The 27879-nt window shown below is 39.2% G+C and overlaps 2 protein-coding genes across 2 annotated transcripts in view; one reads left to right on the plus strand and one right to left on the minus strand.

Annotated features, from left to right (window-relative positions):
- The window catches only part of LOC126760570 (uncharacterized), a 439995-nt gene that overhangs the window by 300822 nt on the left and 111294 nt on the right, over positions 1-27879 (plus strand). The gene's annotated exons all lie outside the window — the stretch shown is intronic.
- On the minus strand, positions 1427-27797 carry LOC126760565 (low-density lipoprotein receptor-related protein 4). Its single transcript, XM_050476277.1, has 20 exons — positions 27485-27797; positions 24692-26244; positions 11929-12979; positions 11178-11622; positions 10989-11110; positions 10735-10926; positions 10110-10660; positions 9553-10045; positions 9067-9488; positions 8767-8982; positions 8420-8697; positions 8067-8363; positions 7507-8004; positions 7294-7446; positions 6707-7098; positions 6523-6648; positions 6337-6454; positions 5804-6278; positions 5581-5738; positions 1427-3194 (listed from the first exon to the last, which is right to left on the minus strand). The coding sequence occupies exons 2-20, from the start codon at positions 24729-24731 to the stop codon at positions 3072-3074; spliced, it is 6150 nt and encodes a 2049-aa protein (XP_050332234.1). The 5' UTR covers positions 24732-26244; positions 27485-27797; the 3' UTR covers positions 1427-3071.

Consider the following 27879-nt stretch of genomic DNA (forward strand, 5'->3'; position numbering starts at 1 on the left):
TTTTACGAGTAAGAGCTGTTCGGTGCATCTCATACTTTTGGTTTTGCTTAATGTTTCCTTTACACATCAGCAGCTTGCTCTTCGCTCGACTATATTTTTAGCCTTATTCTTTTAATAATAATATGCTAAAAACTGTTAAAGTCACTAGCAAACCTTTCCCAATATTACTGAAGCATTTAATTTTTTGAAAATTATTTTTCACTTGATTCAAAACTATTAGCTCTTACATAAATATACACAGAAAATTTCTTTAGAATATTTTTTTTTAAATTAATTACTTTTTTTGAAATTTGATTTGTTTTTTTTTAAAACTGATTTTTTTTAAATAAAGTAAAATAAAATAAAATGTTTTTAAATTAAAAAAAAGTAGTTTTTTGATTTTTTTTGAAAATTGATTTTTTTTTTAAATAAAGTAAAATAAAATAAAATGTTTTTAAATTAAAAAAAAAGTAGTTTTTTTGTTAAAATTTAAAATTTGTTGTAAATGTTTTTTTTTTTGAAATAAAGTAAAATGATATAAAATGTTTTGAAATTCAGTATAAAAAAAACTTTTAAGTTTTAGTTTTAAATAATATTTTTAGTGTTCTTTAAAATTTATTCATAAATTTTTAAAATTTCAGAGTAAATAAAATATTTTTAAATTTGCAAGAAATTTGTAACTTCACAAAAACTTTAAAATTAATATAGTTTTTTTATTAAAATATATATTTTTTTAATTTTGCTTAAAATTTTTCAGAATTTTTTAAAATTTCAGAATAAATAAAATATTGTGTATTTACAAATTTCTTTTAAATTCTCCTTAGACATTTACATATATTGTTGAAATTCAGATTAATTCAATTAAATATTTTTAAATTTGAAAAAAAATTGTAACTGCTTACAAATTTTAAAATTTTAAAATTTGTATTTACAAAATTTAAAATTTAAAATTTTAAAATTTGTTAATTTTTTTATTTATTTAAATATGTATATATTTTTTTAATTTTTCTTAAGCATTTACATAAATTGTTTCCTAAATAATAATTACATTATTTCGAATTATAATCTGAAAGAAGTGAGAAACTCATAATTTCCAACAGTAAGCAACACTGCTTTCGCTACCCGCACAGTGTGACGGAACACAGCAAATTGGCATTTCAATTTTTGCAACAAAATAATGAAAATTTTTTTTTAATAATTTTAGTAATAACTTTCATTACCTTTAATTAATTTTAGCACGCAAATAAAAACAAAATAATTTTAAGTAATATTTTTTTTTGCTTATAATTAATTTTAGCTTATTTAACATATGCATACATTTAGTTTTTGTTTTTGTTTGTTTCAATTGTTTTTGGCACAAATTCACAGTTTTACTCGCTGCTGCTGCGGCACAACGAGTAACTTTTCTTCATTTACATGCTTAAAGTTTTATTTATTATAATTAATATTATTTTCATTTTAATTTTTTTTTTGTTATTTTTGTTACTGATGAATCTTTATTTATTTAGTTAGGCGAATTTTCATGTTTTCACATTTCATTTTACTTTGTTTTGTGGTACTTCTAAAGTATTTTTACACTGCTACCTGCTACTTTGACTCCATTTTCTTTTTCACACATACATACAGACAAATACGGTTTTTTGTAATAATTTTAATGTATTTGTCTGTATGCAATTGTTTTTGTTTGAGACGTTACGAAATTATTCACTATTTACAAATTTAATTAGGACCGTCTCTATAAATGCCGTTAGACGTTATGACACACTTCGCTTAGCTATACTTTATTACCAAACATTTTTACCTACACACATGCAGATTTACAGATTTTTGTTTTGCTTCTTCATTTCTTCTTGGCATTTGGTAACTCTCCTTCATTCTTGTTTCGTTTTGTAGTTTGTCGCTGATTTTTAGTTTTGTTCAGTGTTGCAAATAGGAAAATTTTTATTAGTTAATAAAAAATCGTTTTTAGTTCTTGGTTTTTTGGTTTTTGGTTTCATCTTTTGTATTTAGCTTTTTCGCTTTAGGGTTAGCTTTGTTTTGTGTGTTTACTTTGCTCTTGGCTTTCAGCGTTTTGCCGCTGCTCACTTATTGTTGTTTTAAAAATGCTTTTTGCTAAAGTCAATCGGATGCTTAAGTTCGGGCAAATGCGCATGCGCGTATGCAACGACAGCTGTATATATGTATATGTAAGTGCATACATACAGGACTTTACACACACCTATGCGTAGGAAAGGCATTGTACTTATTTTTTGAATAATTATTTCCTCACAAATTTCAGTTCAGTTTTTCATTTACATAAATATGCTTTTGCAGCAACATGACAACTATACTTTACAAAAAGAAAAGCAACAACTTTTTTGAAAAAAAAAAAAAAATTAATTAAACTTACTAAATATTTTGTACAGTGTAGTGGAGTCATAATTTATTTTTACATTAATGCTCCGCTCTCAATTACACATACGAACTAAAACGATTGCTTTCTAGTAAACATACAGACATTTACACACACACACACTCATATGTAAATATGTAATAGTTTTTCATTTCGTTTGGAAACAACCGTGTTCATTTACATAACTTGGCGCACGCGCTTTTCATAGATATCGCTCTCTCTCTCTCTCTCTCTCTCTCGCTCTCACTACATTTGTTTACCCCTTTCCGCATTCCTTTGACTTTTCTACCTTAATAAATATAATATTTACACACACATAGTTTCTCTAAATATTACATACATATATACGTTGCTGTATTTTGTTTAGTTTTCGAAAATGTGAAATCAAAAAATTTAGTTGACATTCAAACAATGATTAAAATTCTTTCAGAGATGTCTCTAAATACGCTACACTAACAACTAAGCTTGCATTTATCCATACTTTCGTTACATATTACATATGTATATATTTAGAATTGTGTTTCTCCCAGTGTATGATTGGGAAAAACTGCTGCCTTTACTTGTAGTTAATTGTTATGCGCAGTTTTCTCTTTTTAGCGTTTCGCTTTTATTTGTATTCGTTTTTGTTTTCCTTTATTTGTGTAGAATGCTTCTGTGGCATCACATTACACGCGTTGTGTAGTTTAGTGTTCTCCTTGGTTTACGTTATTGTTGAGAGTGTCGTTAGTTTGGTGGAGGGCGATGCCATTGGTGATGGCGTCGGCACAAAGAGACTCGACGAGGCTGTCTCGGTGGTCATGCTGCGCTCTTCGTAGACACGCTCCTGAAAACATTTCAATGAGGATAAGCAGGTGGCTAGCAATAAGTAGTAGGATGACCAAAAATTTAATGGACTTTTAAGAGGCTCTTGAAGACCTGACTGCAAGCGACTGCTCTTAATTTTACCGAAAGGATTGTTTTCAAAGGATATTAGTCTAAGCTATAGTTAGTAATTCCATATGTATTATGAGATCCCTTCGTAAATACTTCTTTAAGGGCTTTTCTATGAGCTTTATACCAATGTTCGCTATTTGGATTTTGAGTGCGTGTAAGGTTCTTGTCTTTCTAGGCATATAATGGTCACATTTTTTTTTGTATTTTCTGTATTCTCTGATTTAGAGACTGCATTATAGAGTATTTAGACTCATTTTCTTAGTTTATGTAAGAGAAAGTAGAAATTTGTTCCGAAAAAGAGGTGTTATACGAGCTTAGTAATTGAGTTAAGTTTAAATTGGTTCCAGGATTGAGTCTAGAGCAGTGAGCTAATAACATTTCGTTGCCTTATGCGTTTCTAGGTCTTTATAGAGCTCGTGCTTACCGCTTTGAGCTCTTACGAGCTAACCATTAAACTATTGCATAACAGGATATAAATAGGTTATATAAAATTTTAAAACAACTAATAAAATGGATGTAGCCGGTGATAAATTCTATGGCTTTTAAATCGAACGGTTTTCTCTGCCCAACTTTGATAGGGGAGTTTAGTAGTGAAAGCAACATATAGTCTTCAAAAACTCTAAAAGCTTTGAGGTACATGTTGTTGTTGTTGTAACGGGTACCCCACGTTAGGATAGTAAGGACTAGATAAGTTATTGTCGACGTCATCCAACGGTAGGCCCAGCAAACAAGCTGTTTCGACGGGGTCGAAAGGTAGAAGGGTGGCAGATGAGTAGGGTTAGCAGGGCATAAAAAAGGTGATCAGTGTCAAACGGAGACTCATTTCACGCTGGACATATAGTTTATAGTATTAGTTATGTCAGGGTCTATTCTGAGTAAGTAGGAGTTGAACCTGCTACAGTATCCAGAACGAAGCTGAGCAAAGGTCACTCTAATTTCTCGCGGCAACTCGAGTTCTTCGTCTGTAATGGGTGGTGGTTTGACTCCAAGCACGCCATTCACTGATAGGGAGTCGGTGAAGGTGTTGATGGCTCTACTGTGAATTGTGGTCAGTGCTTGTCGGAAGTTAGATGCGTAGTTGAAGAATGACTTCTTGATGTTCCTAGAAGGCGATTCCGTTCTAAGCAGATGACTGCAGGAATGATTTCTGCGAAAGCACTCCAGCAGGAACTGCTGGGAAAGGAGCCTCACTATGCAGGTGTTCGATGGGAGATATCAAGAAGTATCTTGTCGTAGTTCGGAGTGCAGTGTTCAGACAAGTTTGGAGCTTGCTCGTTTCACTGCATCCAGGCGGTAATATTGGTGTGGTGTAGTTAAGGACCGGCCGGCCAATTGCCTTGTAAACCACCAACAACTTTTCTTTGTCCTTTCCCCATGAGCTGCCGGCAAGCGACTTGAGGTTTTTGTTGCGGCTCTGTACTTTGGCGGTAATCGCGGTGGTATGAGGAGTGAAGTAGCATAGACTATCAAAAGTCAAACATAAAATGTTTGGCTTATTGACAGTCGGTATTTTAACGGCATCGACTGCAATATTAAGGTCAAGTCTGTACTCCCTATTTCAGTTTGTGAATATGGTCGCTGTGTTTAGTAGGAGAGAGTGTTGAATTCCGTGCAGCGAGGAAGCGAGAAAGGTCAGAGAGATAGCCGTATACTTTTGAGCACATGCCATCGATTCCATCGCCCGACGTCTTTATCGTGTAATCATCAGAGTACGACGTGATAGAAATTCCCACTGGTGGTTGAAGGAGTTTCGAGATGTAGAAGTTAAACAATAACGGGGAGAGTTACATGGTCATACGTAGCCTGAGGTTTAAAAATACAGAGCTCTTAAAACTCTTAAGCTGCCTTCAAGTAGTTCATTTTTGTAATACGAAACTTGGTCAGAGATTAAATTAGTGGCGATGAAATCTCTACCTATATACAGCTTTGAAAAGGAAGGGTAGGTAGGTCTAGTATCTAGCATCTGACCCATAAATCCTTTTGTATTTGAACCTCTTTTATAGGTTACAACTTAGTCACCAATTTATGGTAAATATCTCGTACGATCTCACAAGGTAAAACTTAAAGAAAAGGATACATAGACAAAGCCAGTAATGGTTTGGATACTTGTTCGAGGAACGAGCTGTCTTATAAGACGTAAAATTTTTAAAATTTATATAAGCTTTATATAAGTTGATGGGATAATGTATAAACTTGAAGAGCTTGTCCAAGTGTCAGTATACAGATTAACTGGAGTTTGTGACTGATTGCTTTCAAAATCAGTGAAATATACTTACATGTGATTTATCGTACTTAAAGCGTTTCCAAATGTTTGTCTTTGGTTCCATTGGTGTGCCATCCACATTGTAATTGGGGTTTGAGAAGGTCAATACCGAGCGACTGGAACCACGCGCGTGCCTTTTCGTCTTATTACGCTTCGAATTGAACATGAGAACTGTAAAAAAGTAGAAATAAATTATAAAACAGTTCATAACCCTCCGCCGATAGTCTGCTACTCACATAGTATAGCTGCTATGATTACGATCAGCATAAGGATCACCACACCGCTAGCGATGAGTATGAGCGTCTCACGCTTACTCGATTTCGAGCTGGCGCTATAGTTGTCATCTTCATGCTCCGTTGAGCTACTCTCGCCATCCGTGGTCTCCTCCACATAATCTGGCGTATTATCACCACCATTCGAACGTGGCACTACAAATTTAGGTGTCATTTTGCATTCACGATCATCCGGTTGATCGGGACACGCGCACACATAGTCCGCACCACGGTAGAGACAAAGGTGCGTGCAACCGCCATTTTCTTGTGCGCATTGATTCCACTCCTCGGGTTGACGTTTGATTGAGACGGCGCGTATATCCAGCGCACCATTAAGAGAGTCGCGTATCTCTACTGGATTGCTGTAGCCGCGACCCTTGCGATATGAACGATAGACGGATTTGTTGTACCAATCGGTCCAGTAAATGCTGTTGTCGAACTAGAAAGGCGAACAATTTTGACTCGTACACATTTAATTAAGTCCTTAATTCACTTACCATTGTGAGACCGAAGGGGTGCGGCGCATAGTCGATAATTTTAGTTTTTCGCTTGCCATTGAAGTCCACCGAAGCAATGTTATCTTCTAGCGCATCAGCCCAAAATAGACGACGGTTGCTGTGTTTAAAAGTGGACAAAGTTTCAAACTAGCTTCAGTTGCTTACTATATTCATGCAAAAACTCACTCAAAGTCCAGCGTTAGGCCGGTTGGAAAACCCAGATTCTCGGTAACAATTATAGTGCGATTCGAGCCATCCAGCAAACTACGTTCTATGCGTGCCGGCGCATCCCAATCGGACCAGAAGAGATATCTAAACAGAGTTTATAATAAAAATCATGCCAAGCCCTTAATTAATCATTTTCACAAACCCTTTGCGTGGATGCACGATTAGCGCACGTGGATCACCCAAATCGTCGGAAACGAGCTGTTTACGACAGCTACCATCCAAACGCGCTACCTCTATGATTTTTCGATCTGTATCGGACCAATATAGGTTATCCGCAATCCAATCGATCGCTATACCATTCGGTGTCAATAGTTCTTTGTTCACAATGGTCTTGCTGTCGGACAAATTGGTGAGATCTACACGTCGTATAACATCTGAGTTGACGTCGGCGAAGAAAAGCCATTTCTTGCGATAATGAAAGTCGAGCACCACAGCGCCATGCACGGCGTTGATGGGTAGCACCACGTCCATATAATCGGGCATATTGAGTGAGATCATACCGATGCCAGAGCGTTGTGCGATGAGCAGATATTCCTGTGAGAGTCAGAAATTCGTAAAAATTGGCTTTTTTGTTTCAATGGTGACTAAATGGAAATTTATAAGTTTTTTTTTTGATTGTATACAACTTAATAAATGAGTGACTAAAACACAAATATCTTTGAAAATAAAAAAATCTTCAAATTCGCTAAAGCTTTCAAGACTTATTCAATAAAATACTTTGAAACTCACCTCAGGCAAAGTCTGGCATTGACTGGTACTACCCTCCTTCAATTTGAGCCCAATCGGGCATCTGCACGAGAAACCGGTTGGATTGCGTAGACAAAGATGCGAACAGCCGCCATTGTTTGAGCCACAGACATTTTCGGGTTGTGTTTTGTTAACCTGAGTAGAAAATTAACAAATTGTAAATAGAAAGTTTAATGGATTCATAATTTTGTTTACCGTTATCACTTTAATATCCATCAGCCCATCAATATTTGTCATGATCTCCTTTTTCGCTGTGATATTTCTACGATCTGTCATGTGCAGAGCTTTTGATTTCCAATCGGTCCAGTAAATATGCTCATCAGTCATGGCTAACGCATACGGATGATGCAATGATGACATTATCAATTTACGCTGATTACCGGTATAATCACACGAATCGATAGTCTTCAATTGCGCGTCTACCCAATATATACGTTTCGTCTTCAAATCCAATGACAAACCATTCGGCCAACCAAGATTCGATGTGACAATACGCTGACGACTCTCGCCGTCCATGTGAGAACGTTCGATCTTGCGATAGTGACCCCAATCGGTCCAAAATAGAAGTCCAGCTTCATAGTCCAGCGCCAAACCACGTGGTGATTCCAAATCTTTATAGGCGATCAGGTGACGATTTTTGCCGTCCAAGCTAGCGACTTCGATGGTGTGACGTCCAGCATCAGCCCAATAGATCTGCAATAAGTGAGTTTAAAAATATCTGCTTTGCAATTTTGAAAGAATTCTTGAATGTATACCGTTTTGCCCACAGAGTCTACAATCAAACCATCAGGATTATCTAAGCTTTCACCAATAATTTTGTGCACATTTAAGCCATCAGGTGTGGAGCTCATAATCACATGCTGCTTAGAGTCGGACCAATAAATCACGCCTGTTGTCGAGTCTACATCCAAAGCGACCGCATTTCCAATCGGTGGCATCGGCAGCACCACGTCGATGAAATGTGCAAAGTCCAATGAGATTTGTCGTATGTCGATGCGGTGTGCGAATATGATAAAGCGGCTGGGACCCTCAGCACATGTCCGCAGATCGCTCTGTTTCAAGCGAAGTATTATGTTATGTTATAAAAAAATTGGTTTACAGTACTTACCCTCAGTTGTACTCCCACAGGACAAGCGCAAGTGAAACTCGTTGGGTTCAGTAGACAGAGATGTGAACAACCGCCATTATTAGAACCACAAGCATTCTGTATACTCCTACGTGAGCGATGGAACACGCGTATATCCATCAAATCGCTAGTATTCGCAATAATTGTGGTGATATTCTGACCTGTGAGCTTGTCGGCGCTGAATGCGGACTTGTTGTCCCAATCCGTCCAGAAGACGCGGTTTTCGCTGATATCCAAACCGAAAGGATGACCAAGGTTGTCTGTGGAGTTTAAAAGAAGGATTCGTAATACATCACTAAACCATTACAGACTTTTGCGGTGTTACTTACTTAATATTGTTTTACGTTTGCCGCCATTAAAGTCCATACTTTCAAGCGTCTTCGTACCGCCATCCACAAAATATAATCGTTGCTGACCGTAATCTATGGCTAAGCCATTCGGCCACTTAAGATTCGTTTCAGCGACAATTACTCGTTCGTTGCCATCCATATTAGCGCGCTCTATCATAGCATGTTCGCCCCAATCCGACCAGAACATGATGCCCTCTGCAAATAAATAATTAATAGTTTGATGTTATGACATGAGACTATCCAATTTCAATTATATTCTATGCTGTAAGCTCAACTTACCTATCGGATTCACGACAATATCACGGGGCTTATCGAGCTTTTCCCAAATTAGCAGCGTACGTTTTTTGCCATTTGTCGTTGCCACCTCGATACGATTAGTAGCAGGATCGGTCCAGTAAAGTTTATCTGTAATCCAGTCTAATGCCAAACCAGCTGGCGAGACGAGATTCGAATGCACGACACGCTGTTGGTAGCTACCGTTGAGATGCGCCTTATTTATCGTACTCCGTTCCACATCGGTCCAATAAATATAGTCCGTTTCACTGCACCAATCTAGCGCGACAGCATGCTTCATATAATCCAATGGCAAAATCATATCCACTTCATTTGACGCTGCTGACTTTGTGTTCAGTTGACGCAATCGTATGTCCTTTCTGCGCGCGACGAGCACAAGCTTGTCGGGTATGCTTTTACAGGTTTTACTAAAGAAACGATAATTGACGAAATTGATTTGTAGCTACCTAAGTGAATTTTGCATTGACTTACCCATCTTCCTTCAATGATAAACCGATAGGACAGCCACAGCGCCGCGAAAGCTTATTTGGCAAGCACAAATGAGAACAGCCGCCTCTTAGGCCGCGTCTGTCTTTTTGACAACGATCCGGATACTCTGGTTGTCTTGCTGGATGATAAGCGTGTATATCCATTGGAAAGTGGAAGTTCTCATGCACCGAACGGAAACCCTTTCCGGTAATCTTATTAGCTGCCGAGACGGTTTTCGTATTCCAATCGGTCCAGTACATGGTATCTTCGAAGATGGTTAGCGCAAATGGATGCGGTAAATGTGTGCTGAGTATTTTCACGCGCTCAGTGCCATCAAAGTTGGAGGACTCAATTGCGTGCTGTTTCGCGTCGGCCCAATAAATCTTCCGACTGGGGTAGTCTATAGTGAGACCATTGGGCCATGTAACTCCATTCGCAATGATCACTTGCCGCTGAGAGCCATCCATATAAGCACGCTCAATTTTCGGATTAGGACCTGCATTCAAAAAAAAAAAAATTATTCGTGACATTTCCTCTTAACTGCTGTTCCTGCAACGCACCCCAATCGCTCCAGAACACCAACGCCTCGCCAGGGTGTATGACAATGGCGCGCGGTTTATCCAGATCGTTTGATGCGATAACTGCCCGCAACGTTCCCATAAAATTGGACACCTCTACACGTCTCGTACCCGAGTCAGTCCAGAAGAGCAGATCATGCACCCAGTCGACGGCTAGGCCACCAGGCGATTCCAAGCCCCACTTGATAACATCCCGCAGCCGTGAGCCATTCATGTGCACCATTTTAATTACGTCCGTAGAAACGTCCGACCAGAAGAGTAAACCTTTACGATAGTGGAAATCAAGCGCGATTGCGTTGTGCAAACCCTTGACTACAGCCGAGTAACGGTTATTGCTCAACTGTACACGTCTGATGTCCCAACGATTGGCCACAACCAATGTCATCGCGCCGCCGAGTGCCTTACAAGTGCGTAGATCCGGACGTAAGACGTAGCCGGTTTCGCAGGAGCATTTGAATGAACCGTGGGTATTCTCGCACTTTTGTGAGCAAACTGGACTCGTTATATATTGACATTCATCGATGTCGGTGCAACTGGAAAATATTAAAAGATATTATATGGTAAATGTAGATATCTGTAAATTATTCAACATTTATAGCTCTCTTACTTCCGACGGTTTTCGTGCATCAGAAAACCAAGATTACAAGCACATTCTTCCCGCCCCTTCGCTGTGGTAATACATAATTGCTCGCAACGTGAGTTCTCGCCGCAGGTACGTGGGTGTGGACAATTCACTTCATCCTCACCTAACGGACAGTCATTCTGCCCATCGCAGACATGCTTTTGGTGTACACAAATCCTGCAAACGTAAACGAACTTATAGCAAAGAAGCAAAAATAAAGTGGATGAGGTCATTTGTACTTTAAATTTGTGATGTTCTTCTTGGCTGGACAAAGAAATTGTCCGGGATCACACTGCAGGTGACATTCTACCTCATCCTCGGCAGACGAACAATCCGGGTAGCCATCACAAAGCCAAGTATTCTAGTAGTTAGAGGTAAAAGTATAATTTAGGAGATCATTAACTGTGCTAGAGGCGCGTTCAACCTACCAGTATGCAACGTCCGTTGTGACATGTGAATTCATCTGGTCCACATTTGGTCGGCGTACTCCCTATCATATTGCCACAATCGTGTTCATCCTCACCGCCCTCACAATCCTGTTCCTTATCGCATTTCCAGCGTCGCGGTATACAACTACCATCGTTACATTTGAATTCGCTTGTCGTGCAATCGGATGGTTTTTGTGGGCAATCCTCTTCGTCACTCCAATCGCCACAATCATTATCGCCATCACAATGGAAACGGTTCAGTATGCACTGTCCGCTCGGACCGCCATGACTGCCACGGCACTTAAATTCACCTTCCGGACAGCGATTAAAGACCGCGGGGCATTTGAGTTCGTCGGAATTGTCATTGCAATCGCGTTCGCCGTCGCAACGAAAGGCGATCGAAATGCAGTAGCCGTCATTGCAGGTAAAGTGCTCGGCTGAGCAACTAATTGTGCGTGAGAAGATAGCAGTGTTAAATAGTTGCATTTGAGTGGAGAATAGTATGAGCAAATGAAATATACAATAGAAATCGAGAACTACGGCTGCAGGACTAATAATTATATAGAAACAGTTTATCGCATTGCGGCACATGTGTTCTCTTTGATCTTAAGAAGCTTCGTAGCCAAGTCTTGCAAGAATCTCATTGCATAGCTTACATATGTTTAATGGAAGGTTTCTCAATTTCTTTACCTGACTTGGAGTTCGTCGAACTCAAACTAAGGCTAAGGCTGGATAAAAAGTCTTTACTTACCTCGTGCGATTACAATGCGCTTCGTCGGAGAAGTCCTTGCAATCATTTTCGCCATCACAAACCCACTGCTTCGGTATGCAGAAACCATTTTGACATTCAAACTGATCATCGTCCGAGCAATTCATACGCGCCACATTTGCACCGCAATGCGTCTCATCCGAATAGTCACCGCAGTCATCATCGCCATCGCACAGCCATTCCTTGTTGATGCAACGATATGTGCGCGGACACATGACATGCATGCCCGTCTGTTCACAATCCTTCTGCAATTTATGCAACATATCGCCAATCACTTCACAATCGAACTCATCAGCGCCATCGTCACAATCGTTCTTCTTATCGCAGCGCGCGCTCTGATCAATACAGGTACATGTACTGAGGCATAGCCATTGTGTGTCGCCGCACACATTCTGACAGGTGTGCGCATAGCCGTCATTGGGACTCATCAGGTTACCCTCATCGCGCACGCTATTAATATGCGGCCGAAAGACTGTCTCCTTGTGATGTCGCATATAACCTTCACGACCTCGCGCCATTTCACCCATATGATCATCGGATTCTTGCACACTATACAAATCCGTACGACTAATACCGCTGCGCGCACCAATATCGCGGAATCTGGTGCCGCCGCCGCCAGCATTATTTTGCGCTGCAACGGCATTCGCTTTGTGTGACGACTGTTGCTGCGACTCGGTGGTGTATAGTTCAGGTGCATATTGTGCGAAATAATCGGCGTCGGGATGTTCATGCGGCGGGAAGTCTGATGGATGAAAGTCCTCATCATCATGATCGCCTAGATGATACTGCGTGTGTGCATCCTTTGGCGTTTGCTTTTGCTTGAGTGCGACAGCGTCGCCGGCACCACCGACGGCTTTACTGCTAGCGCCGGAACGAAAGAGGCGCTGCTGTTGTTCCTGGTGCTGACGCTGCAACGCAATGCTGTCGCGCACAAAACTGGAGCCCAGCAGCTGGCGCGCCGAGCCATGCTTGACCTCGCTGTGTACGCCCGATAAGCTGGGCCATGATGTCGTATCGTCATTCCCGCCTAGCGCTGTGGGCGGCGGATCAAATGAAAGCATAAAAATAGATATAAATTAGTGGGACTGAGTCAAGTAGGCAGTAAGATATTTTTGAATGTATCTATATAAGCTAACAATGGCAGCTAAATTGCATTAGCTAACGAACTTAAAGTGAATGTAAGCAACACTTCATCGCAGTCGTGGCAGTCAGTGAATTTACGCGGCACTCCCCACCGCAGCTTGCGCTGATTTAATGAATGAAATCGGGACGTTTTCTTCATCAGGCGTTCGCGCTCGACAGCGCTTAGCTGACATTTTAGGGTTTGAGGCTTTTATATCTTAGCGCTGCTCACTTCAGCATCTAATGCCGACGAAGTGTGTCGCATGGCGTCGTCTACCATTGCCCTTGCCAAGTTCCAAGCTCATCAGTTGCCGATGCTGATTTTCATCTGTCCGAATCTATGAATATTGGTATTAGTTGTGTCGGGCGCATGCGCCACATTTTCATATGCGACTTTCACTTTTCTATGTTGTTTATGTTGTTTTTGTCGCTGTTATATTTTATTGCTTCGCTGCGCGTTGTTGCCGCTGCTGAATGGAAAGTGAGGCGACGGACAGCTGAACTTTGCCGAAGCACTCATTCATGATACGACAGGCACGAGCGCTCTTCGTGCCCATATATCATGAGACATTTGAAGGCAGGTGGGAGAGCAGAGCATACTTGATGAGAGTGTGCTTAGAGGCAGAGCGGTGGCAATCAACATTATTGAGCAGGCGGAGAAAGTGAGCGCGAAAAGTGACTTTATCAATGAGCAACAGCGAAGCAACTTCGGAAAGAGTGGCCAAAAGCTTTCAACATCGTAGGCATTTGCCACTCGCTATGCCTCGTGCGCCGTGGAGGCCAAATGGTTACAGCGAGGAAGCCACTCAAATAGCGTGGGCATGCGAAACTTTCCACAAGCTTAGACGCATAGGCGCATGTATGTAGGTATACCGCACACCAACACAACAAAATAAATCCCGTTAAGCGCACATACCTACATGAGTACAGGGTGTAGTGAAGTGCGCCGAATGTCAGCAAAGCTAACGCATATACCCGTACAGCTACATATAAAAGTATGTATGTGCAAGCCTTTCTTTTACATACATACATATGCACATGCATGTATTGGTTTGTGTATTTATGTGGAAAATTGCAGGCAACAAAATGAAAGAATTTCTCAATTGCACGCATCGACACGACGATGCCAAGGACAAGGCAGCCGAATCGAGCTATTTGATGTTGCTTCGTGCACAGCCGACACACTTCGAATTGATTCACAAAACGGACAAGGACGGACAATCGGTTTGCTGAATCGCTGTTGGAACACGCCAAGCGGTGAGAAGCAGCAGCGAGTCTCACATACATATATATATGTACATATGTATATGCCCACATCAGTAAATATATGTACCTTGAATGGACTGAACTGACCTGTTTTTCCTGCGCGCTGTACGTCTTAGCCGTTGACATCAAAGTCTGTGGCAGCTGCAATGGGGTGTTGCTGCTGTGTCGCTTTTATTTGCTGCTTTTACATTTTTACAATCGCAAGTGTGGAAATAGTTCTCAGGGCTTATAACACTGCTTTGTACAAGCCAAAATAGGTATACAGTTATATATAAGTAGCAGTTGTTGCACATACATACATTTACAGTTGCATTGCCACAGCCTGCAGCTTGCAGCACACTCATCTTGATTGAATTATCTAAAGGGAGTGGCTGCGTAACAGTAAAGTCCTTTCATGCTGCTCTTAGTTTGTTTGGTGCGGAAAGCTTAGTTTTATTCATTTTTATTTTTGTAGAAGCATAAGGTTTTACTAAAATTTTTTTTCCAAATAAGTCGTGAAAATTTAAATTAGATATCTTGTCGTCTTTTTCTTATATATAACGCATAACGTACGAACCACAGTTCGGAAAGACTTGAATGTTAACCAAGAAGTTCCATTAAATTTTATGTGCAGAATCAAATTTCTGGTGTTAAAACATTTGGAATGTAGAAAAAAGTTTTCGGTGATAATTGTTTGTCGCGAGCAAGTATTTTTCTTTGCTACAAATTATTCAAAAAGGGTTCAGAACGCGTTGACGAAGAACCGGATCAACTGATGATCAACACGTCAATAAAATTAGTGCTTGAGAAACGACGATTAACAGTCAGAGATCTTACTGGCATCGTCGAAATGTCGGAAGGATCAGCGAAAATCAGTTTGAAAGATCATTTGGGCCTAAGGAAAGTGAAAGCACAATTGGCTTCAAATCACTCAATCTCAACAGCAGCGCGTTAACGTCTGTGAAACCATGCTTTCCGACTAGCTTTTTATCACGAAACATTATTACTGGCGATGAGTTTTGGATCTATGCTTCCGACCCGGATACAGACGAACAATCGGCCGAATATTGTCGCAAATGTGAACCGAAGCCGAAAAAACACGTCAAAGCAGATCAAAAATCAAAGTTATGTTGACAGTTTTCTACGTTTATCGAGGTGTGATGCACTCCGAATTTCTTCCGACCGGTCAACCTGCCAACATGCAATGCTATTTGAGTGTTATGTGTCATTTGCGCGAAGCTATTCGTAAAAAGAGGTCGGAATTATGGGCCGAAAACTTTTGGTTTTTTCAGCATTATAATGCATCGTCCAATCTACTCAAGAAGAAAATAATTCGAGCTGCAGAACTAAATAGAGAAGTTACCATATAAGAGCGTACAGCTGCTGGCTTACGCCGATGATATTGATATCAACAACCGCGCCGTTAGAGTGCTTTCACGTCACTCTTGACAGTCATAACTTCGAAGTCGTAGATGTTTACGTCTATCTTGGAACCTGTATTAACAGCAACAACAAGATCAGCCTTTGAAATCCAACGCAGAATAACTCTTGGCAACAGGTGCTACTTCGGATTGAGTAAGTAAGAGTAAGAAGTTAAGTCCAAACTCTATATGTCACTCATTATTCCCGTTCTGATATATGGTGTAGAGACATGAATGATGACAACCTCTGATGGGTCGACGGTTATGAGTTTTTGAGAGAAAAGTTCTGCGAAAGATTTATGGTCCTTTGCGCGTTGGCCACGGCAAATATCGAATTCGATGGAACGGTGAGCTGTATGAGATATACGACGACATTGACATAGTTCAGCGAATTAAAAGACAGCGGCTGCGCTGGCTAGGGCATGTCCTCCGAATGGACGAAAACAGTCCAGCTCTGAAAGTATTCGACGCAGTACCCGCCGGGGGAAGCAGAGGAAGAGGAATATCTCCATTTTGTTGGAAAGACTAGGTGGAGAGGGACCTGGCTTCGCTAGGATCTCTAATTGGCGCTAAGCAGCGAAAAGAATGAACGACTGGCGCGCTGTTGTAAACTCGGCTATAACCGCGTATTCCGCCTACGCCAATAAAGAAGAAATTGCACCTTCGCAAACTCTATTGATTCTTTGCGGAATTCTCAACCAATATTGTGGTGAAAACATCGTATTCTTCTGATTTAGCACCGTGTGACTTCTGGCTATTCAGCAAACTTAAACAACCTCTCCGAGGAATCTTTAGTTTCAATTTTTAGTCAATTGAAGACATTAAACGTGAATCGTTACTCGCTTTGAAGGCTTGACTTTAACAACTGTTTAGAATATTGAAGAAGAACGTTGGCACAGTTTAATGAGGCCATGGGGATTTCTTTGATGGAGACGATATAGATTTTGAAAAGGGTTTTAAAATTATGAACAAAGTTTTACTATTTTTGCATAGGTATAAGAGGTAGCTTGGAACCGCGGAATGGGCCTTCTTTTTATCGTTTTATGTTAAAAGTCACACTAAAAGAGGGTGAATGGCGCAGGAGCATGTGAATGACCAGCGGAACTTACATCTATACACAATCTTCAAAAATTGCTAATAGCGGAATTTATTGCGCGGAGTTAGATCTCAGGCGACCCTTAAAGCTTTCGAAATACTGAAGTAGCTTTCAAGTGGAAGTCTTTGTAGTCAGGAAAGCGGGGAAAATAGCTATTAACACAGGAAACAACGTAAGAAGGATAAATATAATATATACACGAGTGATAGTAAAGGTTCAATAAAGGCAATATAATCTCACATCGTAAAACGTCACAAAATGTTCTTAAAAGTAGAGAGGCTGTGGATGTAGCAAAGTAGTTGCATATATACTAGGTTACAGGCTACAAAAAATTCCGGAAAACGAAATAGCTGTTGAGATTGCCAAAGCTGTTGATATTGCCAAAGGTGCCATCCGTCTGGCTACCGAACAAGAACAGGAAACACGGAAAAGATATACAATGAAATTGTGAGGAATGCTTGTACTTAGGATCGCCAATATCATGTCTATCCATTGGGAAAACTTGCATGCTTTTTACTCACACGGTCTCGAAAGGATTGCACGATGGTTGTTGTAGTAATGGCAAGTCACAATCTTTAGGCATGCAGAAAATGCAGAGAAGTAGGCATGAGAGACGTTGGCACACCCATATGCCTCTGTTCAGCATTATCTAGAACTCGTCTTATGTCGTAAATAAGATTCAAGGAGCTTTGCAATGCAAAGGAGTAGAAGAAGTATCAAAGTTTAAGTCGCTCTTAAAATTCGCAAAACGCGTTGATGTCTTGTATGGCGGATACTTCACCTCAAATTAAACAGAACATCCATCTGGCTTTACTAAGGACCAGTAGATTTATGTATAGTGTAACAGCCGACCAGTGTAACCATACGAAATCTGCGGTCTATATCATTAACACGTCAAAAAAAAAACACACTTTATTAAACAAAACTTGTGGGTTATAGCACAAAGCTTTTCTATCAAAATAATTAATTTAAATGGAGGTTAACACTTGTCACACTTGACATTACTGATTAAGATAATAATAAAAATATTTAAAAAAATATATATAAATATTTAAAAAAAATATATATATGCTCTGGTGTCTCTTCTCTGCTCTGCTAGCCACACAGATCCGCAGACTACTCGTAGTACTCTAATCTGTGCAGATGCCACTGAAGATTCCAAAAGTTGCCTTAATTTGTTTCTGGGAAGAGCAATTATTGTCTTGAACCGCTTTGTATCGAACTCTCCCAGTGAGTGTCCCACGTTTGTTGAAGGCACTTGTTGCCAGTCATCGAAGAAGTTAAAAAATTTATAGTTAAAAATAAGAAAAAACGTTAACTTCGGTTGCACCGAAGCTAAATACCCTTCACAGGTGCATTTCTGTTAGTAATTATGTGTTCAGTTATATTCAGCGATATGCTATAGTTAACCGATCTGAAAGATTTTTTCGGAGATTATATTGTTGTCTTAGAAAATAATCTATACCAAATTTGGTGAAGATAAATTGTCAAATGTGAAAGTTTCCATACAAGAACTTGATTCCGATCGTTCAATTTGTATGGCAGCTATATGTTATAGTGGTTCGATATCGGCAGTTCCGACAAATGAGCAGCTTCTTGAAGAGAAAATGACGTTTGCAAAATTTCAAAACGATATCTTAAAAACTGAGGGACTATTTCGTATATATACAGACAGACGGACATGGCTAAACCGACTCAGCTCGACATACTGAACATTTATATATATACTTTATAGGGTCTCCGACGCTTCCTTCTAGGTGTTACAAACTTCGTGACAAACTTAATATACCCTGTTCAGGGTATAATAACGCGTTACCTAAAAAATTAAATAAGAAGCTTTAAAAATTTAAGGGGGGTTGCCAACTATGTGCCGATAGACGTTAATTGTTTACAAAAAGAAACGGAAAAAAAACTTTGCAACACAAACAGAGTTATCATTAAGCTGAAATAATCACTAGACTTGGTGGAATTGGCTCTTTGTGATTCGAGGTTTCCTACCTTTTTAAAGAAAAAATACAGAAACTTCAAATTTAATGGGAACGCTTTTTATTATTAGAAGGAACATTCTTTGACAACTATTTTTTTAAGATTATTTCTTTCAAATGTTGGCCGTGACTACGTCTCAGACAGTCCATCCGTTGAGTCCAATTTTGCATGACTCGTTCGATCATTTTGACTGGTAACTGGCGAATGACTTCCGTGATGTTTTGCTTCAAAGCAAATAGGGATTGACCGCATAGACCTTGGACCTTACATATCTGCACAGGAAAAAGTCGAACGCTGTGATATCACACGATCTTGATGGCGAATCGAGTGGCCCAAAACGTGAAATTATCTGCTCACCGAAGTGTTCTCTCAATATATCCACTGATTGATGCGATGTGTTGGAAGTGGCGCCGTCTTGTTGAAACCAAATGTCGCCGAGATCACGTGCGTCAATTTCAGGCATACGTCAATCCGAGTTGCAGCGAGGGGCGTAGTATTGACTCTTCACGGTATTCGTGTAGACTCTCAGTTACGGCTGCTATATTTTTCTTCACTGCGAGATGGACGTGAATTATTTGGCCGAATATTATCCAATAATGTATGCTGGCTGTCAAGATGGGTAATACTGTTGTGAATAGGTTAGTAGGCCGTTTATGTTGATCATAAGGTTAGCGAAGCACGCGAAACACATTCTTTACCGAATGTGAATTTTCATATTAAGTTGAATAATTTGTAAACGTTGTTCAGGCGTAAGTCTTTTCATGATGAAATGCCAAACAATACTGAACCCAATTTACATGGCAGTATGACACGACTCAAACATGACTTGTCAAAAAAAAAAAAAACTACTGAAAAGAGTATCTCTTTTTGGATCACCCGTTATAAGGAATGTCGCGCTTTCTGCATTTGTGGGACCTAAGAAATTCATTGAACGAATAGCACGCACTGAGGCGTCGTGGAATTTTGTCATTGCTAATGTATGTATTCATTATTAATTTTGTTTCCTGGTCTTTCCTGATCTATCATCAATTTTATCCAGGAATTCTTATTCAAATGGTAGAAAATCTCAAATTTTTTTAGCGAGTCTTTAGTAATTTAATCATTCTTCAGAACTTTATTTACCTTCAGACAGATTTTCGATTATTTCTGGTTTAAATACTGATCAGCATGTCTGCTTTCAGGTCTCTTCATTATCAGGTGCTTATCAGAAGGCATTAGGGTTAGTTAATATTAAGATACGTCATTTTTGAAAACTTCTTCATAGTCGTATTTATTCCCGAAGAATATATAATAAATAATAATAAAGAAATTGCACTCAAAGGCATTTTCGCTCATGACAAAACCAAAGCGTACCAAAATATAAAAACTATAACATAACAGAGCTTAACATAACATAATATAGCTAACCAGAACTTAATATTAAATAATATAACCACTATTTTTCATTTTGTGTGGGTATTATTATATTTTAAGTAAATTACTTATTAATTATAAGAGCTTGATGAAAATAATATATTTTCTACAGAAACATTATTTCCGAATAAAAGTTTTTTTGTATGATAAAGTCAACAACTTTAAATATACAGGCTAGAAGTTCATTGCTAGGCTTTAATAAGTTAAGGAAAAAAACTAAAACAAGAAACCCGTTAGTCGGCTGCAAAGGTTAAAATTTTCTTTCCAAGAACTTGATTTAAATCGGTGAATTAACAGCTAAACGCTAGTGGACTGAACTGGACAGTTTCTACGGAGATTGCCCTGAGCAATAATCCGTAACAAACTTCGTGAAAATAGCTTATCTAATAATACAGTTTTCCATACAAGACTAGTTTCGGATCGTACAGTTTATATGGCAGCTACGTAGGTTGACTCTTATATTGTGAGTTTTGGCGATGTTAGTATTGTAATCTGGAAACTCAAAATTTTATCGTAATGTTTGACATTTTTAATGTCACGCATACTTAAAACGTATTGACATACAAGCGCTGTTTGTGCTGTTTACAGTAACTTCAAACATTCTTCTCGAGCAAAAAGTGGAATTAAATCCGTAGCATTTTCGCACGCTTATTTTTTTACAACTTTAGACGTGGATTAACTCAGCAAGAGTACAAGATGAACTTAATTAAACTTTTGACGACGAAGCTCCTTTAAAAGCCAGTGTGAAGCTGTGGTGTTGTGAATTTAATCGATGCCGTAGATCACTCCAATAAGAATTGCGGAAATTTCGTTAAAAATCCGTTTTTGTTTCGGAAGCTATTGATGCTGTGTGTAGACAGATATTGCAAAATCGTCATGTCACTTAAGGTGAGATTCAGACAACAATGGGCATAAGTGGGACTAGCATACATTCCATATTGCATGAACATTTGATTGTAGAAACGTTTTTTCATGAGGGATCCCAACCATTTTTGTGGATCGCTCTAACAAGGCTTGTCTCGATTGGTCAAGAGATTTGTTAAAAAAAAATACGTTAACGGTGCTTCGAAATATGGCTATGACAACGTGACAGATGATGAATAATGGATTTATACGAATGAGCCCGAAAGTAAACAGCAGTCGATTGTATGGGTGTTTCAAAATCAGTCGAGTCTAGCAAAAGCTGTTCGACTACGAAGCATTTCCAAGCAAAGGGCTGCCTGTTTTTTTTGAAAAAACTGAACATGGCGCAACCAAACTACTATTGACAACGCAGAAGAGTATATTCCGAGTCGTATACAATCATTTGTTTGCCAGTTGTCTTTTAAGAAACCAGGAAACCAGACGGATCATAAAACGAGCTCTCCAACATCGATAACAATAAATTGCATTTATGAGCACTCAAACCATCACTTTTATAAGTCATCCACCGTATAGTCCAGACTTAGGACGGAATGACTTTTTTATTCTAATACGAAAAAATAAACTAGTGTTTAACGTTTTTCGACACCTGAAAAGGCGGTTGATGTGCATGTTTTGAAGGAACCTCAATTAGAGTGGCAAAAGTGCTTCGGCAATTGGTTCAAACACGTGCAAAAGTGTATAGATTTTAATTGAGAATATTTTGAAAAACAGTAAAGCCATCATATAAAATTTGGTTTTGTTTTCGAATCCCGAATTATAAAAGACAACCTACGTATATGATATCTTATGTACGGTCCGATCTAAAAAGTTACCGGGTATTTTAGTATTATCTTAGGAAGGACTTCATGCTGAATTTTGTGAAGAATTAAAAGGGTTCCCCTAATACAATTTTTATTCTGAATATTAAGTTTGATTTGATGATATTAGATTGTTTCGATATCGGCCGCAGCGTGGTCAAAATTTTAGATCGATACTTCAAAGACTGCGAGACTAGAACGTGGCTAAATCGACTCAGCCTGTCACGCTGAACACCAATATACGAGTATAAAATAGGTATAAAAATAAGTTATGAAAAGGAAATATAAAACGGAAACTTGAAAAAAAATTTAAATTTTATATTTTTTAAAACAAAATATTTTTTTTTTAGTGAGACCATATTTCAAAGTATCTAATTAAAGAAATTTTAAAACAAGAAAGAAGTTTATTGCTTTTATAAAAAGAAAACATAAACACATACAGGAAATTGCATGTTGAAAAAATAAGTTATCAAAGTGTTTAAAATCCACAATGGCCATAACTTCGTATTGCTAGTTGACTCAGTCGTTATTGCTTGGAATTGACAAGCTTCAAACACTCTAAATTTTATAGATGTGTGTAGTCTCTCAAATCAGCGAGGTTTTGGGCTTTCTCTTCAGCTATACGCATTTTAAGGATTGCCCAAGCATTTTCAATTGGTGACAAGTCAGGGCTTTGAGGAGGCCATTTTAATACACTCACATTTGTTGATGTTCTGTAATGTTTGCAGTATGAATGGGCGCGTTGTCCTGTTGAAGAAGGAAATCCGGTTAAATTTGTCGATGATTCGGCGATGACTTGCTCCCTTAAAACATTTAAATAAACTTCAGCAGTAAGTTTTACTTCCCGGACTGCAATATTGCCAGGGCCATTCGCAGATAAGCATTCCCAAACCGTTAAGCCCTTTTCCATCGACTTAACTGTGTATTAAGTGCACTTGAATGATAGTTCTTGTTCGGGTGAGCGCTAGGGCGGGTCGATTCCGGACTTTTTTCGATTCGGGATTTCTAATAGTGCGGAAAAGTTGCCTTAGTACTTCCTGATTCCAATGCAACTTTTTGTTTTGAGATCGGATTGCATCTTCAACCCCAACTCCAGCCTTAAAATTTCGGAAATTCACCTAAAATCGTGAAATTGTCTACCTAGGGCCTGAAATACGCATCTCATGGTAAAATATATGAAACAAAACTTATTTGTCGCGTCATTTGCTACCGAAATGGTATATGTGATCATGGCCGTAGGACGAACAGTTCCCGAGATACGAGCGAAAAGGCGCGCGCCACAGCGCAAGGTGAAAATCGGCTTGCGGCCACACTTCTTGACGTTGATTTCGCCGAGTGCTATCACTCACATTCATTCACCTACGCCAAAGGACACGTTAGTGAGCGCCAAGCGTAAGCCATACCGTGGGAATAACGAAGTCTAATCATCGATTCATTAGTCCAGAGCAGTTTGTGCACAAAAACTTTGATGTTTTAATATGTGCCCTTCATAAAATGTTTGTCGTTTTTTCCTATTTTTCTCATTTCGGTAGGGTAACTTTCTTGCAACGCAGCCGTAAGTATTGGCTTTGTGCAATCTAATACGGCCAGTGTATACTGAGGGGGCTTTCATGCCTTCTTTTATAAGCTGTGCCGGAATTTTCGGAACGGATTGGAAGAAATCAAAATTGGAAATTTCCAAAATTCATTTATCAACTCTCTCCCTTGTAATTTTTGGGCGCCTTTGTTTCCTCTTCCTGATGACTCGATTTTCTTTGTTGTAACCGGCAATAGCTTTCCATATTGCGAACTGGCTTTTATTAAATTTTTCAGCACTAAAACACTGCGTGTGACCATCTTTACGCAAACTAAATATGGCTAAACGCTCCTCATTCGTTAGTTGATTAAAATTCACCATTTTCAGATTTTTTTTTAATTCACTGTAAAAAAGCCGCCTTAATATTTCAAAAATTAAATAAAAAAACGAAAGCTTTACTTACCAATTCGATTTCAAAATTTATAAAATGAAGAATTCTTGCACTTTTAAAGCTTTTTTCTAATTTATTTTCAAGTTTTGATATGAAAAACACCAAGCACTTGCTAACTTACTTTTTCCACGGTTTGTCACTCAGCATTTTTATAGAATGCCACTTAAATTTCTTACCAGACACACGCATTTCTATCGAGTATCGGGTAGCTACAACAATTAACTGTTAAACATTTGTATAATAGGTGATCCGTGGACCATTAATTAGTTCCCCAAAGAGGTTCTAAAGCCTGTTAAACGAACAATGCAACCTCTCTGGGTAATTAATTTGTGGCTTTCGTAATATCTTCGAAGTGTCAAAACAACATTTCACAGGGTGGCAACTAAAATCTTTATGGGAGCATGGCCCAGCTATAGTTTATTCTTGACTAAGAAGACAATGATACGTACTTCAGTGACCTCATCTATAACCCTTTCAGCGAAGGCAGGTAAAACTGCACGAGTATTAGTGATATTATAGATTAAGTAGATTAGGTAAATAGGCTGATTTTCAGTGAGGCCACGAATAATACCACTTAGACATTAGAGACCCCTGTTCGATGTTATGGCCATAGCTCCTAGGTATGGAACAAAAAAACTGTCGCACAAAACGCACAGAGACTGCGACAAATTTATTGAGGCGGCTAATTACAACTCCTTCGTTGTTACCAAGTTGTTGCCAAAGGACCTATACAAGAATCTGTTATAAGTATAGTATGTGTTAGTGTGCACTCACCCAAATGCACATGCAGCAGCAATACGAGCGTTTTATACATGATCCAAGTGATATTTCCCCGATTGCGGCGTGAGTGCGTGCGAATCGCGGGCGAATCAATGGCAGAAGTGTGCCGGTGTGTTGGTGTGCGTGTGCGCCTACGCCTGTGCTGCCACCAGCCTTTCACTTTGTGTTGTTGTTGTTGTTGCTGCAATTGCTGTTAACGGCAGCAAGCTGCTTTGATGTTGCTGATATTTTACTTTTGCTGCTGCTGTGTTAGTTGTCTGTCGCACCCGATCGCTCACAGGTTTCCACGCCGATTTTTATGCTTTTTGTTTTTGTTTTTGGTTTTTGCTTGCGTGTGTGCGTGAAGCTCGTGCTGTTTTGTTTGTATTTATAAATATGCCTGTTTGTTGCTGTTGTTGTGCGATTGTATGTCGTGTAAGCTGCCTGCTGTTTTTGCTGGACTCCAAACGTTTCGTTTTAGTCTTTCAATTCTGTCTCTGCTGCTGTCCTTTGTGCTTGTGGTGCCTGCTGTTGTCTCACTTCACTGCGTGTCGTTGCTGTTGGGTATATTTATATTTATGTGTCAGTGTATGTGTGTGTGTGTGTTTGTTGTGCGAAATGCGTGGGCGTTTGAGTGAAATTTTCGAGTTTTCGCCTTGCCCGTGTGTCCTTTCGCTTTAGTGCGCTTGCTAAGCTGAGCAGCAGTACCGTTAGTTGTCCGTTTGTCAATCAGTCTCGCTGTCAATTCGCAGAATTTATTTTCGCCTAAATTCCTTCAGCTGGCCTGCATTTTTTCTTAATTTTTTGTTTTTTCTTAAATTTATTTTATTATTATTTTTTTTCAATTTCGCTGCCTTTAGGTTATTTTATAACTGTATATTTAATACTTTGTTGTTGTTAATGTCGGTATGTGTGTTTTTCGCCTTATTAACGATGTTGCTTCGTCACTAGATCGGCTCACTGCTGCTGCCTTCTGCGTTTCCGCTGCTGCCCACTGGATTCTTCGTGGTTAGGTTGCCTCGTAGCACCGCGCCTGAGCTGTTGCGTTGTTGTTTTTTTTTGCTTTTATGTATTTTTAAACGTAAATTTAATTGACGCCTTAATGTGTTGGATTTATTTATTGGCGTTGCAGTTATATCTGCCGACAGCACTTTATTTTTCGTATGATTTCAACTGTGTGCGCTTTGTTTTTGTAATCTTTGATTTTAATTTTCTATTTTTTTTATTTTTCACTGCCAGTTCTATATAGAGTATATTTGTGAGCAGTTTTTCACGGGTTCGCCGACTTTAGCGCAGCTTTTGTAGCGGCCAGAGCCCCTTTCGTCTTCTCTTATAGCCACGTTTCATCGTTTTCGTAGATTGCGACGATGTCGTTCGGTCACTAATTTAGTTTTGCGCATTTTGCGTACAATTTAATTCGTTGATTTTTTGAGAAAAACACTTTTAATTTTGCCAGTAATTAGGGTAATGGGTGTGCATTTATAGCGTTACTGTGGCGGGGGGTGTGGTTGGGTTGGGAATATTTTGCGTCACAAGTTTTGCACTCTCTTTGTTTTTGTTGTTATTTGCTGTAAATAAGTGAATATAATTTATTATAAATATTTCACATGCGCTGTAAAAGAATTGTAAGCGCTGAAAATTATTGCTTGCTGCTGTTGTAACTGTATTTGGTGCTACATTATTGTTGCTGCTTTTCTGTAAACGCTTTTTGTGTAGTTCGAAGGGCGTGTGCCTGATAGCTCTGCTGCTGCTGCTGTTGGTGCTTATCGCTGTTGTTGTTGTTGCTGTTGGCGCTGCCCAGCCTCTGTGCATGCCTGTGCCTGCCACTGAGCAACCGTGTCCGTGGCACATACAGCATTTATAATCAGGTTAAGGTGCAGCATCTCGCAACAACAACAACAAGCCATAAGTTTAAATTGCACTATTTTTGTTTGGAAAACATTAATAATATATATTTTCGCGCAGTTTAATAACATATTAGTGTAAAAAAAATCAAAACTTTGTATCTTTATTTGAAAAAAGCAATAATTTTCATATTTTTACTTTCACACTCAAGCTTTTTCGCTTGCCACACTTGCTGTAACACGATTTCACTTTCTAGCTTTACATTTTACTGCTTTCTTTGCCGCTGTGTAGCGTTTTATACTTCAAATACCAGCTTCACGCCTGCAAATTTTCTTTAAAAAATGTTAAAAACACATTTTTATAAAATTAAATATAAATTTTCTACGTTGCTGCCACTTTTTCACTGCTACTTTTACTGTTTTGTGTGTATGTATGTGCAACACAGGCTTCGTTATGCCACACACACACACACTCGTGCACTGCTTATTGCGACGGCGAAGACGCCCACAGCCTACGTTGTCGGAGTAGCGCTGTCGTCGTGTCGGGCCACGGTCACGGAGTTAGCCAGTCAGCTAGTCGTGCAGCACAGCCAAGTCAGCTAAATTTACCAACAGCAACAAAGCCAACAGCGCCAAACCCCAGCAGCCAGCCCGCTGCCTGCCACATGCACTGAAAACCCGAAGCAAATGCGTTGGAGTATGAGCAGCTGTTTGTTTTTTGCACTGAAAATTTCTCCTTTTTAACTGCACAGTTACCGTTATGGGCACTTAAATCATTTTCAATTTTCACTTTTCACTTTTTTTGCTGAAATTTTCACACACACTTCGCATTGATACACATTAAAGCTGGGCTTGTGCCCGAATTTCGTTAAGCCCACACATAGACACGCACACAGCAGCGGAGAAAATATTTTCACATGAATTTATTTCTTTTTTTATATAAGATTTTCATTCTGCGCCTTACTCTATATACATGTATGTATGTGTGTATGTATTTACAGAGCAATTTTCACTACACTTCAATTGACATTTTGCTGCATTGTGCGTTTGATTTGCAGCTTTTTCGTTTTAGTTTCCACGCAATTTTGCACAATTCCCGATAAAACTAATTCTTTTGCCTTCGAATTGTACAATTTTCTGCGAGTTGCGTTTGTGCACAGCATTTACCGTTGCTGTTTCGGATTTTTTTGGAATTTTTTCTGATTTTCTTAGCTGCGTTTTGCCAGCCACCGAGCACCGTGCACAGCGCTGGAAAAATTGGTCGTCGTCGTCGACGAGGAAACGTACTCAAATAACGCGTAGAATCGCAACGGCAGCTGGCCACGGTCGCCAACCAGCCAGCCAGCCAGCAGCCAGTTG

This window comes from Bactrocera neohumeralis, chromosome 5 (assembly GCF_024586455.1).
Source record: "Bactrocera neohumeralis isolate Rockhampton chromosome 5, APGP_CSIRO_Bneo_wtdbg2-racon-allhic-juicebox.fasta_v2, whole genome shotgun sequence".
In the NCBI taxonomy this organism is placed as follows: domain Eukaryota; kingdom Metazoa; phylum Arthropoda; class Insecta; order Diptera; family Tephritidae; genus Bactrocera; species Bactrocera neohumeralis.